This window comes from Dipodomys spectabilis, unplaced genomic scaffold, assembly GCF_019054845.1.
Source record: "Dipodomys spectabilis isolate Male_0828 unplaced genomic scaffold, ASM1905484v1 ptg000069l, whole genome shotgun sequence".
NCBI classification, from domain to species: domain Eukaryota; kingdom Metazoa; phylum Chordata; class Mammalia; order Rodentia; family Heteromyidae; genus Dipodomys; species Dipodomys spectabilis.
In genome coordinates, this window is record NW_024870746.1 from 4986025 (window position 1) to 5001886 (window position 15862).

The 15862-nt window shown below is 47.4% G+C and overlaps 1 protein-coding gene across 1 annotated transcript in view; it reads left to right on the forward strand.

Moving 5' to 3' along the window:
- Positions 1–15862, forward strand: part of Iqgap3 (IQ motif containing GTPase activating protein 3) — a 52839-nt gene that overhangs the window by 21094 nt on the left and 15883 nt on the right. The window contains exons 13-25 of the mRNA XM_042682282.1: positions 390–547; positions 2201–2322; positions 2556–2719; positions 4670–4760; positions 5512–5679; positions 5773–5912; positions 6017–6187; positions 9929–10012; positions 10132–10203; positions 10296–10365; positions 13062–13270; positions 14940–15092; positions 15366–15529. Coding sequence (XP_042538216.1) covers positions 390–547; positions 2201–2322; positions 2556–2719; positions 4670–4760; positions 5512–5679; positions 5773–5912; positions 6017–6187; positions 9929–10012; positions 10132–10203; positions 10296–10365; positions 13062–13270; positions 14940–15092; positions 15366–15529 — 1766 coding nt within the window. The remainder of the gene's footprint in view (positions 1–389; positions 548–2200; positions 2323–2555; positions 2720–4669; positions 4761–5511; positions 5680–5772; positions 5913–6016; positions 6188–9928; positions 10013–10131; positions 10204–10295; positions 10366–13061; positions 13271–14939; positions 15093–15365; positions 15530–15862) is intronic.

Sequence of the window (15862 nt, forward strand, 5' to 3'; positions counted from 1 at the left end):
CACCACTTCCGTCTTTTTCTGCTTATGTGGTGCCGAGGAATTGAACCCAGGGCCTCATGCATGCAAGGCAAGCACTCTACCACTGAGCCACCTTCCCAGCCCTCAGGTAGCAAGGTTTAACCCACATTATGGGCCATGGGCTGAGCTAGGACATGGGGCCATTAATGATACCTATCTATTTGGCTTGTTATGAAAATTAACTGATATTATATTTGAAATCTTTGTAAGTGTGCACATAACATTTCCAGGTGATGAGTGTTTTACTGTTAGTAAATGAATGTGAATTTCATTGGAGATGGAGATAGGGATGTTGAAGAATACTGGGGCAGGTTGGCCCCTTCCCCAGGCTCTAGCAGTCCCTTTGAAAACTATTCTCTCTTCTACTGCAGGAACTGAGCCAGGAGGAACTTTTTGTGGCTGTGGAGATGCTCTCAGCTGTGGTACTGATTAATCATGCGCTGGAAGCCAGGGATACCCAAGGCTTCTGGGGCAGCCTGGTGAACCCTGCTACAGGCCTGGCCCAGGTGGAAGGAGAAAATGCTCAGCGGTAAGTAAGGTTTACCTATATGTTGGGGTACAAGGATGGAGAAAGGTGGCTAAGATCCAAGGGTCCTCCTGCTTTTTTTAATTAATTATTTATTTATTTGTTTATTTTTTGCTGGTCGTGGGTCCTGAACTCTGGGCCTGGGCACTGTCCCTCAGCTCTTCAGCTCAAGGTTAGTGCTCTACTACTTGAGCCACAGAGCTACTTCCAGCTTTTTCTGCTTATGTGGTGCTGAGGAATCAAACCCAGGGCCTCATGCATGCAAGGCAAACACTGTACCACTGAGCCGCCTTCCCAGCACCAGTCCTCCTGCTTTTTAACTGGACTTCTGTATAATGCCCTGTTCTTGGGCCCATGGCCACCTCTTGGTCTGTTCACAGTTCCCTGGAGAGAGTGGGCTTATGACCACTCTCGTTTCCTGCACTGATTTATTCTTCTCCAGAAAATGTTTGAGTACCTATCCATGTGCCAGATAATATTATCTGGTGCTGGGAAATATAGAGAACAAAACAAAGTTCCTGTAAGTAAGTCATCAACTTACTTACAAGTGGAAGGAGACGTGATCTGAAGGGCCGATAAGCAATGAGCAAAACAAATCAAGACCAACGGATAAATTGTGGGACACATATATAGATGGCTCCTGAGTTAAAGGAATTATTAGAAAGGGACCTGAGGAACCCAAATGATTACCAGCAGGCTGTGTAGGGCAGAGGCCTGAGAAGGAATTGTACAGTATAGTTTCAAAGAACACTGGGAAGGGATCAAGGTGTGGCTCAATGGTGAGGCACTTGCTAAGTAAGTGCAAGGTCCTGGGTTTAATCCTCAGCATTGCAAAATACATGCCTACGGGAGAGACGAGTGAGGCAGGGGAAGTGTGGATGAAGATGAAGTAGCAGACCCAGACCATGGAGGTCTCTGGCTTTTATTCCAAGTGAAGAAGGAATTGAATCAGATGGGTTGAATGAGGAGGGAACTGGTCTGACCTACTTTAACAGGATTATTTTGCCTGCTGAGCTGAGAATCCACTGCAGGGGTACAAGGGGAGAGACAGGGAGACCTGTTAGACACTATTGGAGTAATCTGGTGTGGGATGACAGGGGCTTGGCCTAGGATGGCAGAAGTGGAAGTGGTAAGAAGGCATCAGTGTGTAGATTTGTTCTGAACACAAAACTAACAGGATTTGGTAGGGGAGCGATATGGAGTCTGAGAGGAAATGAAATCTGGTAGGACTTCCAAGATTTTTGGTAAGAAAAGAGAGATAGAAAGGGCACAAAGGTTGATGAGGAGTATCAGGAGTTCAAGTGTTAATTGGACATTTACGTGCAGATATTGTGGCCGCTGGGATATATGAAAGTTCTAGTGTCCTATTGGGAATCATTAGTATATATCACTGAAAACCATGAGATCTGTTAGGATTGAGCCTGCAGGGAGAAAAAAAAGGTCTGGAAACAGAAATTTGGGGTATTTTTATTTAGAAGTCAGGAAAGAGCCAGCAGAGGAGGCTTAGAACAGTGTGTGAGGGGAGATGAACACCAGTGACTGGAAGGTCACACAAGGAACCAGATCAAATGTACCCGTCTTCCAGTTTGCCATGAACATGCCACTCACCTTGCTCACTCCTTCTCACTCTCTCTCTCCCTCTCTCCCTGCTGCTAGTTACTTTGATGCTCTGCTGAAGCTGCGACAGAAGCGTGGTATGGATGAGGCCTTCCTGAGCTGGAATGACCTGCAGGCCACTGTAAGCCAGGTCAATGCCCAGGTCCAGGAAGAGACAGATCGTGAGTGCAGTCTGTAGCTGGGATGGGGTGGGGATGGAGGGGGGTGCGGGTATCAGCCCCACATGGCAGCCCCTTCCCTTAGCCATAAGTCTAGGGCTGCTACCCATCCAGATCTCTTCTCTCTCTCCCCCCTCTCTCTCCCCCCCCTCTCTCTTTCTTTCTCTCTCTCTCTGTCTCTGTCTCTCTCTCTCTGTCTCTCTCTCTCTCACACACACACACATACACACACACAGAGATTCTTGCAGTCAGCCTTATCAATGAGGCTCTGGACCAGGGCAGTCCAGAGAAGACACTGTCTGCCCTGCTGCTTCCTGCTGCTGGCCTGGAAGATGTCAGCCTTCCTATTGCTCCTCGATACCATCTCCTCCTCGTGGCAGCCAAAAGGCAGAAGGCCCAGGTGAGATTAGGCTGGCCAAGTTGGTGGGCCCAGCATGCCCTCTGGCCAAGCTCCAGCCTGATGGATAATTATAGTCCCTTTCTGGGGTGGATGGAGCATAAGCAGGTTTCTAATGTGATGGGAGAAGCATGCCACCCACACCCCCCCATTGCCAGGGCACTTGGAAGTGTTGGCTGGATTCCTCACTCTAATCCTTAGTGGTCACCTGACCTTGAACAAATCCTGGTGTCTCTGAGCTCTGTATCTTCACCTGTAAAATACTGCATTCCCTGCTCTGAGGCATCTCTCGGAATGAGGGGGGGAAAGAAATCAAGGGAGCTGACAAACAGGGCAGGGATTCGTACCTGAAATACCTTGAGTATGTGGCAGCAGACAGAGCGATTGAGAACTAGGACTTCTGAGCCAGACTAGATGAGTTTGCATCCTGCAGTCTGACCCTGCAGTATCACTCACTGTTTCCTCACCTGGAAACTTGTGACGATAATGAGCTGATTGCAGTGAGGTAATACGACAGTAGTACTAGCTAACAGTTCTCACTCTACGCCAAGCATTGCTTTATGTACCTTGCAAATATTCATCAGAAAGTGTTTTAGAATAACAGGTGGCTCAGTAAAATGTTAATTTCAAAATCTATTACTAATGAGGAGAGTTGGGAGGGTATAGAGTCTAGAGTTGGGTGTCAAACTGACAGTGTGGCAGGTATGGGCCTACTTGGCCTGGGGTCTCATGTAATCATCTCAGTGCTTTGTGGGATCAGAGGAAGATGGAACAAGAATAGGAAAAGAAGCATGTTATGCTATAATCCTAGCTCCAAGAGGCTGATACAGTTCAAAACCAGCCCAGACAGAAAAGTCTACAAAACTCCATCTCTTAGCAAAAAGCAGGGCTAGAGGGCTTTGTTCAAGTGGTAAAGGACCAACAAAAAAAATGAGTAAGCCTAGCAAACAGAAGAATCTGAATTCAAGCCTCTACCCACCAACCAACCAACAAACAAAACAAGAAGAAAAAGTCAAGGTCATGTTCACTCTGAGATGTGAATTTAAAACCTGGAAAAGGGGGAGTGAAAGTGGGTAGTGTAGCCTCCAGAGTAGGCTGCTCCTCGACATGATTGAGGCACAAGGGCAGGGAATGGAGCTGTTGAGAAGATGGTGGGCAGGACTGGCGATACAGCCTAGAATGTGTAAGACCCTGAAATGATCACTAGCTATCACTGGAAGAAACGAAGGTGGCAGACACTGATGGTATAAGACACTAGAAGAAGCTGGGCACTAGTGGCTCACAACTGTAATCTGAGGATCTTGGTTCAAAGCAGCCTGGGTAAGGAAAGTCTGTGAGACTTAACTCCAGTTAACCACCAGAAAACCGGATGTGGCAATGTGGCTCAAGTGGTAGTGTGCGTGCCTTGAGCTAAAGAGCTCAGGGCCAGCGCCCAGGCCCACAGTTCAAGCCCCACAACTGACCAAAAAAAAAAAGAAGAATCTAGAAGGTAAGTTGAACCCTATGGTGATTCTCAGTTAATGCTTGGACAAATGAAAGCAGAAAAGTACCTTCTGAGTCAGATATTGGTGGCTCACGCCTGTAATCCTAGCTTCTCAGCAGGTTGAGATCTATAGATCATGGTTCTAAGCCATCCCAGGCAGAATAATCAGCGCCTCTATTTCTAATTATCCAGTAAAATGTCAGAATGGAGACATGGCGTAAGTGATAGAATGCCAACCATGAGTGAAAACAGCTGAGCAAGAGCACAGGCCCTGAGTTCAAGCCCCAGTACTAGTATAAATAAGAAAAATGCCTCTTGTATCTGACAGCCCTTCAAAGGATCCACAAGGCCATGCCTACACAGGCAGGAAGAGGGGAATGGAGATTGTCATCCCTATGGCTTGAAGTTTGGTTCTGCTGGGCGAGTTGGCCAGGGGTCTTATCTCTTTTCCTTGTCTCTCAATTTTTCAGGTGACAGGGGATCCTGGAGCTGTACTGTGGCTAGAGGAGATCCGCCAGGGAATAGTCAAGGCCAATCAGGACACAAATGCAGCTCAGAAAAGTAAATGGGCCAATCAGGAGCATTGGGTGGGTAGGGAAGGACAAGGCTTGACAACAGCCCAGAGGGGCAGTGCCCATTCCCTTGCCTCTCCTTCAATTGCTGAGGAGAGGCAGGCCAAATCCAGAACAGGAGATTTGCTGCAGACCACAGGGTGGATTTCCTGGCAGACAGCTGGGCAGGAAATCCTCGGGAGTTGGGAGCCCATAGTCCACCCGCTGCTTCCTTCTATGCCTTCCTGTGACCACTTTCCCTGCAAAGTGAGCCAGTGCAATCACATGGAGGCCAAAAATCCATCCCATTTCTTCTGCTAGTGTGAGTTTAGATTCCAACAATTAGCTCTGGTTACAAAATTGTAGTATTGGGTAGGGGAAAAAAAATGGTTGGCAGAAATTTGGGAAAACAGGACCAGTGCAAGCAGACTGACATACGAGGCTGAGTGCTGAGGAAGTCCATTCTCTGGGTCTGAGGGCTGGAAGGCCTGCCTTTAAGCTCCAGAATAAGCTGATTCTGCTTTTCCCATGCTGCTGCCTAACTTGGCCCCTTTACCTCCTGCAGCAGCCCTTCCTGACTGCTACCCCTTCCTCCAGGCATAGCTGCCTGCTGTTGCTTTCTATGCACAGACACTTCTGTGTCTATTTTGGATGTTCTCTTTCCTCTCCATTACATAGGATGATTTTGTGCCCTTTCTCTGACTTCCACTCTATGGGAGGGAACTCAGAGAGGGACTGTGCTCTCCCCTGATGTCCAACAGTGGCCCTTGGTGTAGCTGCCATCAATCAGGCCATCAAGGAGGGCAAGGCAGCCCAGACAGAGCGGGTGTTGAGGAACCCCACTGTGGCCCTCCGGGGGATAGTTCCCCACTGTGCCAATGGCTACCAGCAGGCTCTGGAAGATGCTCTGGCAAAGAAGCGACAACCAGGTAATATTCCCAGCCTGACCTTCCTCATCTCTGCCTGCCCCAGCCACCTCTTGCTTCCCATGAATCTTTTCTGCTTACCTGATTCCTGCACAGGGGACACAGCTTTCTGGGTCCAGCATGACATGAAGGATGGCACTGCCTATTACTTCCATCTGCAGACCTTTCAGGGGACGTGGGAGCAACCCTCTGGCTGCCGCCTCAACACATCCCACCTGACCCAGGAGGAAATACAGGTTGGCAATGCCCCTGCCAGGGTGGGGGGATTATGTGTGGGGTATGCTTCAGGAGAGGCTACCATCCACCAAAGGACTACTAGCTGTCTCTCCTGCCTCCACAGTCAGCCATCACCAAGGTCACTGCTGCCTATGACCGCCAGCAGCTCTGGAAAGCCAATGTTGGCTTTGTCATTCAGCTCCAGGCCCACTTCCGTGGCTTCCTGGTTCGCCAGAAGTTTACTGAACGTTCCCACTTCCTGAGGACCTGGCTCCCAGCCGTCATCAAAATCCAGGTGGCATTTCTGGTTTTCTGAGTGCTATGGGCCAGGTGGATCAGAACTGCAGTGCCTTCCTCTTCACTGAGTATAGTTAAGGTGGTATTTGGGCCTATGGATAGCAATGGTAAAGGGCATGAACTGTGGAGCCAAATTACTGAAGTTTGGACTCTAGTTCCACAGCTGTTAGTTGTGTGACTGTGCAAGCTACTTGCTGCCTCATTGTCCTCCTCTGAGAAACAGGGATAATGATAGCATCCACCTGATGGTGGTTATGAGGATTGAGTGAGGTAGTATCTAAAGTATTTATATGCAGCACCTGACAGGTAAGTAAAAACACAATATAAGCACTGATTCCCAGCATCACTGTCCAGAGAGACCAAGAGCTGCTTTTTGGCCATCTAAGAGAAGAGTAAAGTAAGATTTGGTTCAGTAACAGGAGAAAGTCCTGACTAGAACAGGACTCTCAGGGTGCTAGGGATTAAGCAGGAAGGAAAGGATTATCCCTTAGGGGTGATTCAGAGCTCTATACAGAACATTAGTAATCAGGGGCTGGGAAGGTGGCTCAGTGGTAGAGCGCTTGCCTTGCATGCATGAGGCCCTGGGTTCAATTCCTCAGCACCACATAAGCAAAAGGAAAAATGCCGGAAGTGGTGCTGTGGCTCAAGTGGTAGAGCGCTAGCCTTGAGCTGAAGAGCTGAGGGACAGCACCCGGGCCCAGAGTTCAAGCCCCATGACCGGACCCCCCCCCCCCAAAAAAAAGAACATTAGTAATCTACAGGTAGTGGTCCACCCTAGCCAGCCCTTTCCACTTCTTTCCTCCAACCTGTGATGGTCCAGTGTGGCTTGTGAAGCCAGAATATGAAGTCAGTTGGTAAAATAGCCAGGAATCTAGGAATGAGAGGAGCCCTCCCCAAGCAGGTGTGAGATGCTGGCAGTGTAAAACCTATTTATTTAATAAGCATCTTTGAATGGCTAGTACCTGCAAAGCATGCGACAGGCAAGGATGGGAAATGGGCATAAGACCCTCAATTGAAGGCTGGATATGGGTAGCATCTGTAATCATAGCTATTCAGGAGGCTAAGATCTGGGGTTTAGTCCCCCAGCCCAGGAAGGAAAGTCCATGAGACTTTTATTTCCAGTTAACCACCAAAAAGCTGGGAATGGAGCTGTAGCTCAAGTAGTAGCATGCCAACCTTGAGCTAAGGGACAGCACCCAGGCCCTGAGTTTAAGCCCCAATACTAACGCCATGAAACAAAAAAACCTTGCAGTTGAGTGGTCACAGATCCCATCTCCTTCCTCAAACTAAAGGACAGTTAATGTTAGATGCTGTGATAAAAGGGACACAAAGACAATACCAGAAAACCTAAAAGGAGATTTACATATACCCTTGATCATGCCATAGGGCCTGTGGGTGGTCCTGAGGGCTCAGGTTTTAGAGTCTGGAAGCTTGTTTGTCTACTGCTCCTACCACATCCCAGTTATAGTCTTGTGCACCTTACTTAAGCACCCAGATTTATTCATAATGATGGTACTCACTTCCTAGCTTGATTATGAGGATTAAGTAGGAAAATTATATGTAGCATTGAGTGTGGTAAGTGCCCCATTGGTAGTCACCATTATACAATGCTGTTATCAGGGGCATTGATCCCAGAACTTAATATAGAACTTTACTAATCTGCATGTGGTCGTCTGAATCATAAGAACTCCTCCCTTTGAACCCAGACTGGAATTTCACACCTAAGGCAACGTAAAGCCACATCAACAGTAGGAGAAGAGATGGAGTCTGGGAGCATTCATCCCTCATCCTAGAGCTACGTGGACTCTGGGTCCTGGGACACACACACACCTGAACAGAGCTCTCCCAGATCCTCAGGCCATTTGTCCTCCAGTTGTCGAGATATGAGACACAAAAAAAAATGAGATGCCTGCGTACACAGAGCTTTAAACTCTTCTGAAAACTCTAACCCTAGCAGGAACTCTTCCCAGGATTTTGAATTCTGCCTAATCTAGATTGGGAGGCATACAGTTTTTTAAGGAAGAGTCTGGTGGGGGCTGAGAAAAGGGTAAGAACTGAGAGCAGATCCCTCTGCCAGGTCCTATAGTACTTTAAATGCTGAAGGCATACATGTAAATAGTGCTTCCTGGCCCTAAGGCTCCAACATAGACAGCTGATGTTTGGACAAAGTTGGCTCTTCCACATCCTGTTCCAACAAAGGGACCGTCTGAGTCTGAGACGAAGCTTGGCCATGATAACTGGATTTAGGTAGGTGAGGACAATTGGGCGAAGTGATGCTATTTCAGTTTTAGTTTAGTTTAGTTGTCTGAGACAAATTGACCTAGTCTGGCCTCAAATTCTCAGTCCTTCAGCCTCTGCCTCTCAAATGCTGGAATTACAGGTATGAATCTGGCACTGAAAGAAAGTTCTTAAATATTACCACATTGCAACAGTGTCAGGGGTAGAATAAATAGCTCCAGGACATGCAAGTGTTTTGGCATGAGCCCTAAAAGACAGAAGCAAATGGTGTCTGGAACAAGGGTAGGTATAAGCAAAGATTAAAGGGCAGTACATCACAAGACATATTCCAAAGAAAGTAGGTGTCTTATGAGAGAAAACTATCCAAGGAAATTATTACTATTTTGTGCCAGTACTAGGGCTTGAACTCAGGACCTGGGAGCTGTCCCTTAGCTTTTTTACTCAAATCTGGCACTCTACCACTTGAGCCACACTTCCACTTCCAGCTTTTTTGGTAGTTAATTGGAGCTAAGTCTCACAGACTTTCCTGCCCAGGCTGACTTCAGACTGCGATCCTCAGATCTCAACCTCTTGAGTACTATGATGTCAGTTATGAGCCAATGATGCCTGTTAGGAAAATTTAATTTTATTAATTTAAAAAGGGGGGGGGGAGACTGGGAAGGTGGCTCCGTGGTAGAGCGCTTGCCTTGCATGCATGGGGCCCTGGGTTCGATTCCTCAGCACCACATAAGCAAAAAGAAAAAAGCCAGAAGTGAGGCTGTGGCTCAAGTGGTAGAGCATTAGCCTTGAGCTGAAGAGCTGAGGGACAGCGCCCAGGCCCAGAGTTCAGGCCCCATGACCGGACCCCCAAAAAAAAAGAGAGAGAGAGAGGCTCCTAGGAAGGAGACCAAAACAGAAGGAAGCCATGGCACTTGTGCTTTAGAGACTAGAGGGAGGGTGGAGATACCTACTGAACACTTTGTAAGAGCACCCCTTTGGTGTCATATAAACATTAGAGACCTGCTGCCCAGGGAGCCACTGGCAAAAATGGGCACATGGCCATAGCTGCGTGCCCCTCCTAACAGCTGTCTCCTCTCTTTCTGTGCCCATGAGGGAGGTAGAGCATAGGAAAAAAGAGGTAGGTGGTCTACAAACAGGTCTTGAGTGTGTTTAGTGGGGATGTGGTACATGCTTTGGTGCTTTGGGGAAATTATTACTATGGTGATACTGCTTAGGCCTGTTTCTCACAGTTGAGTTTCCATGCAGAGGTATAGCTTAAGGGAGAGAGAGAGAAAGTGAGTGAGTGTGTGTGTGCATGCGCGCACGTGGATGCGTGCATGAGATCAAGATATGTGGCAGAAGGCATGTCTGGTTATGTGCAGCCATTTGGCTTTCCCCATAAAACTGGAAGTTTTCCCACCTTCTTCCTCCCCCTTCTTGGAAAGCCAAGGACAAGGTTATTCTTGAAGCCACTTGTACAAAAGAAGACTTGCTAGGGTTCCCTCTTCTCTCCACTCTGCAGGCTCATTGGCGGGGCTATAGACAACGGAAGATTTACCTGGAGCGGTTGCAGTATTTTAAAGCCAACCTGGATGCTGTAATCAAGGTAGAATAGTGGTATAGGCAGACTCCTGTTTCTGGAGAAGTTCTCAGAATATTTTGTCACCCCCTTACTTCCTAGTGACTTCTGGGGTTGGCTGAATTGGCTTGGGTCTTTCCTCTCAGATTCAGGCCTGGGCCCGGATGTGGGCAGCTCGAAGACAATACCTCAGGCGTCTGCGCTACTTCCAGAAGAACGTGAGTGTCACCCTGCCCCCATGTGCAGCCTTCACTTGTGAAACCAGAGCAAGGACAGCCAGCCACCCTGTTCCCTTCTTTGTTCCTGGCAGATTAACTCCATTGTGAAGATTCAGGCATTTTTCCGAGCCAGGAAAGCCCGAGAATACTACAGGATGTTAGGTGAGCCACCTTGTCTAATGGGGAAATGGCAATGCATTCCATATCTTCCCCTTGTCCTTCTCCTTCTCCCACCAGGGACCTTAGATCATCTGCTTCTGGGCAGCTAGATTCTTTCCCTTCCCACTCCTCTTTAGCTTGGCCCTTTCTGTCTTTTTTCTTGCTATTGCACTAAGACCACTGATCTGGCCAACCTTTACTTTTTGTTAGTTCAGCGAACAAGTTCTTTCCAGGGCTCTGCCCCTTACTAGCTGTGTAGTTCCAGGCAAGTTCCTAATCCCGACAGCCCAAATTTCCTAATTTATACAATGGAGATAATGGTTTCTGTTGAGGGTGAAGTGAGTTAATTGCTACATTCCATTCAATCTCAGATATCATCTTAGTTTTCTATACTATTCATTTCTTGAAGATCCATTCTCCAAAGCCAGATTAACCCATGGTTTTGCCAGGCACAGTTGGTTCATGCCTGTAATCCTAGCTACTCAGGAGGCTTAGATGTGAGGATCACATCAGGTCCAAAGTCAGCTCAGGCAGGAAAGTTTGTGACTTTTTTTTTTGGTCAGTCATGGGGCTTGAACGCAGGGTCTGGGTGCTGTCTCTGAGCCCTTTTGCTCAAGGTTCTACCACTTTGAATGGTAGACTTACATTTCTAGCTAGACCCCCATTTCAACCAATAAGTCAGTCATGGTGGGTCACAACTGTCTCCCCAACTACGTAGGAAGTATAGGTTAGAGGATTACTGCCCAAGGCCAGCCCCCAGTTGAAAATGTAAGATCCTATCTGAAGCAAAAAGGGCTACAAGTAAGGCTCCAGTGCCTGCCTGGAGGTTACAGGGGAGAGTTTCTTCCCTCCCTAATGGGAGTGATAGCTGCTTTGACTTCTCCAAATATGTCTTCCTCTTCAAATATGTCTTCCTCTTCAAATATGTCTTCCTCTATAGGGAATTGTGTTCCTACTAGACAGCCTTTAGAGACTGGACCAAGTGTCATTCACCTTTCAAATTTGACTCCTTCATTCATTACTAACTATATAACCCAGGTCATGTTGCTTACCTATCCTTTCTGTGCCTCAGTGAGCTCTTCAATCAGAGGTATGGTTATAATGTCCTGACCTCACAGGGTTGTTTTAATACTTATAGCCAACTATGGTAGTGCATGCCTATTATATTTTTTAAAAAAAACATTTAGAGGGGCTGGGAAGGTGGCTCAGTGGTAGAGTTCTTGCCTCACATGCATGAGGCCCTGGGTTCGATTCCTCAATACCACATAAGCAGAAAAAGCCGAAAGTGGCGCTGTGGCTCAAATGGTAGAGTGCTCGCCTTGAGCTGAAGAGCTGAGGGACAGCACCCAGGGCCCAGAGTTCAGGCCCCAGGACTGGCCAAAAAGAAAAAAAATGTAGAAGCCAGGTGCTGGTGGCTCACACCTGTAATCTGGCTACTCAGGAGGCTGTGATCTGAGGATTGCAGTTCAAAGCCAGTCCAGGCATGAAAGTCTGTGAGACTCTCATCATCAATTAACCACTAGAAAACCGGAAGTGACACTGTGGCTCAAGTGGTAGAGTGGTCACCTTGAGCTGGTGAGCTAAGGGACAGTGCCCAGGCCCAGAGTGCAAGCTCCATGACAAAAACAAAACAAAAAACATTTCGTGCTTGGTGTGGTGGCACACACTTCTAATCCTAGCATTTTGGTGTCCAATGTTGGAAGATCCTCAGTTTGAGACTAGACATAGCAAGGTCAAAGTCAGCCTAGACTACATATAGTGAGACCTTATTTCAAAAAACGAAAATAAACTGAGTCACAGTGGCTCCAGCTTGCAATCCTAGCTACTTGGGAGGTAGAGATCAAGGGCTTGAGGTTTGAGGCCAGCTTGGGGGATTTGGGAGACACTGTCTTGACCAATGGCTGGGTATGGTGATACATACCTGTCATTCCAGTGACAAAAGGAAGCACAAATAGGAATACTGTAATCCAAACTGGCCTAGGTATAAAGTAAGATCCTATCTTGAAAATAACCAACACAAAAGGTACTTACCAGTGGAGTGGCTCAAGTGGTAAAGCACCTGTTCTAACATGTGTGTCGCCCTGATTCAAAGCCAAAAATAAATGAATTAGTTAAGAAAAAACACAAAGAATATCATTCATCACAAAATGAACACTGTGTGTTGTTTGTTTTTGTTTGTGCCTCAGCTCAGGGACTTCTTCCTCACCCCTCCAACACCAAATCATCATCTAGCTTTGACCGCCTCATATCATAAAGACACATTGACTGTCCTGTCTACCTGTGCCTTAGCCCATGTCTCTCCTAGCAGAGACATGGTGGGAAGCAGATGGCTGGTGAAGGCTGATAGGTGGGAGAAATAAGAGGCAGGTTGGCCCAGCAGGAAAGGAGAGGATGGGGTAGAACCAGGAGGTTGGGAGGAGCATCAGAGGGAGCAGAGACTCTGGCTTGGGTGTGGAAATATCATTGGCAGAGCTCTGGGTGGGGGATGCAGCTAAGAGCAGAGGTAAGGCAGATCTATATCCTCCCAGCTGGAAGACAGGAAGTCTGAGGCAGTCTGGCTGGACAGCTGCAAACAGAGCTAGTTAGAAGAGACCTGAAGTTGGAGAGCTACTGGCCTCAGAAGGAGGTCAGAGCTGGTGCAGCCTGCCTAATCCAGCACCTCCTCCATCCTCTCCTCCTCCGTCCTTTTCTCCTGCCAGTGCATGCACACCACCCTCCCCTCAGTGTAGTGCGCAGATTCGCCCACCTCTTGAACCAGAGCCAGGAAGACTTTTCTGCTGAGGCAGAGCTGCTAAAGCTCCAGGAAGAGGTGGTCAGGAAGATCCGGTCCAATCAGCAGCTGGAACAAGACCTCAACCTCATGGACATCAAGATTGGTCTGCTGGTCAAAAATCGAATCACCTTGCAGGTGAGACCCTCTGGCCTACTCCTCTCCCAAATCTTGCTGCCCCTGGAGGGGAATGTTGACTGTTCTGTAGTTGCAGTTTTTCTTTTTATAAACATGTTTGTTTCTAGCCGGGCGCTGGTGGCTCACACCAGTAATCCTAGCTACTCAGGAGGCTGAGATCTGAGGATTGCGGTTCAAAGCCAGCCCGGGAAAGGAGAGACCGTGAGACTCCTATCTCCAATAAACCACCAGAAAACCAGAAGTGGCGCTGTAGCTCAAGTAGTAGAGCGCTCGCCTTGAGCTGAAGAGCTGAGGGACAGCGCTCAGGCCCAGAGTTCAGACCCCACGACCGACCAAAAATAAATAAATAAAATAAAATAAATAAATAAACATGTTCGTTTCTAGAGGCTAGCTTAGCAGTATAAGGCCAGCCTAGCAAACTCAAGGCTCTGAGTTCAAATCCCAGAACTATACACACATGACAAAAAATATGTGCATTTTATCACTTGGCTTGAAGCCTTGTGCCTTGGTCGGAGATGTGTACAATAGGAAGAGCCCTGGTAGAATTGGTATAGGACTACAGATGATCATTTATGACAACTTTTTTTCATTTTTATTTTGAGCAGCACTGGGGATTGAATTTAGGGCTTGCAACTGCCAAGCAAGCACTCTATCACTGAGCCACTCCCTAAGTTTTATATGCAATCATTTAATGTCAAAGTCTATTCTCTCTCTCCCTCCCTCTCTCTCCCTCCCCTCTCTGCCCCCCCTTTCTCTCCCCCCCCCCTTTCTCTCTCTTCTCTCCTTTTTTTTTTTTTTTGGTACCAGTTTTAGGGCTTGAACTCAGGGCCTAGGCACTGTGCCTGAGCTCCTTTTGCTCAAGCCAACACCTGAGCCACAGCACCACTTCTAGCTTTTTCTGAGTATTTTATTGGAGATAAGAGTCTCACAAACTTTCTTGCATGGGCTGGCTTTGGACCACAATCCTAAGATCTCAGCCTCCTGAGTAGCTAGGATTACAGGTGTGAGCCAGCAGTACCTAGTTCTATTTCCTCTTTAATAAACCAGAATGATGAATATTTACTTCCCAAGGCCAGATGCAAGGATAGATCTGAAAGCTCCTTAAACTGTAAATTGATTACAAATATTCAGTGACAGTCTAGTAGTAATATATCCACCTTAAGTTTGTATATCATTTCAATAAGAAATAATATTAAGCTGGTGGCGCACATTTGTTATCCTAACTACTGAGGCTGAGATTGAGGTTCAAAGCCAGCCCAGGCAGGAAAGTCCATGAGACTCTTATCCCCAATTAACTATCACAAATTTAGAAATGTTGCTGTGGCTTGAAGTGGTAGAGCACTAACCTTGAGCACAAAAGCCTATGGACATTGTCCAGGCCCTGAGTAGAAGCCCCAGGACTATCAAAAAAAAAAAAAAAAAAGCAAAACCAAGTAGTCATGGTGCTTTAGCCTGGCAAGCCAGTCTTTGCTGACTCTCCCCTGTTAGTGCAGAGGTGCCAGATGGGAGTCTCATGGAAGTAGGAGAGAACTGTTGAGCTCCCCTAACTCATACCTATGCCTTAAATGCCAGGAAACCCTGGCTCTTACCATTGCTGATTCTAGACCATCTGTTCCCGTGCTTGGTACTGAGCTGGGCTGGTAATATTTCCCACTTCCTTTCCTTGCAGGAGGTGGTCTCTCACTGCAAGAAGCTGACCAAGAAGAATAAGGACCAGCTGTCAGATATGATGGTTCTGGACAAGCAGAAGGGATTAAAGTCATTGAGCAAAGAGAAACGGCAGAAACTAGAAGCTTACCAACACCTCTTCTACCTGCTCCAGGTGAGCAGAGGACTTCCAAAGGAGAAGTCTCTTCTACTCCTGTGGGTCTGGGACGTTAGGGCCTTCTCTATGCCTTTCCCCTATGCAAAGTGTTCTCCTTTCCCACAGCCCAATACCTGTTCCCAGGGAAGGACACTGCTGTTCCCTGATGTCTGAAATGTTTCCAATACCAGGAAGGTGTAACAGTGCTTTCTCTACTCTAAGCTTCCCTCAGGAAAGCCTTTCCTTTCCTGAAGTGCTTCATCAGCTCCTTGTCTCCCCAATCGCTTGCAGACTCAACCCATCTACTTGGCAAAGCTAATCTTTCAGATGCCACAGAACAGAACCACCAAGTTCATGGAAGCAGTGATTTTCAGTCTGTACAACTATGCCTCCAACCGCCGAGAGGCCTACCTCTTGCTCCAGCTGTTCAAGACTGCACTCCAAGAAGAAATCGAGTGGGTTCTCCTGATAACAGGAGTGGATATGGGGGAGGAATGTGTTCATAGAGATGCCCCTGTGCTCCTTCACAGGACAAAAGCTCCTTGAGGTGTCAGGATATACTGGCATCAGAAAATTGCTCTTTTCTGACTCCTGTGGAGAGACAAAGACATCTCTGGGACAGCCTGGTGGGCAGGTTGGGCTTGACACGATAGCAGAAAGACTAAGACAAAGATATCAGCATGTTGCTTAAGATGAGGACATCAAAAAAGACAGGGACACCAGAGTAGGATTTGAAAAGCCAAAATTTCAACAACAAAAAAAAAAGTAGCTATTTGTCCTATCTCGAG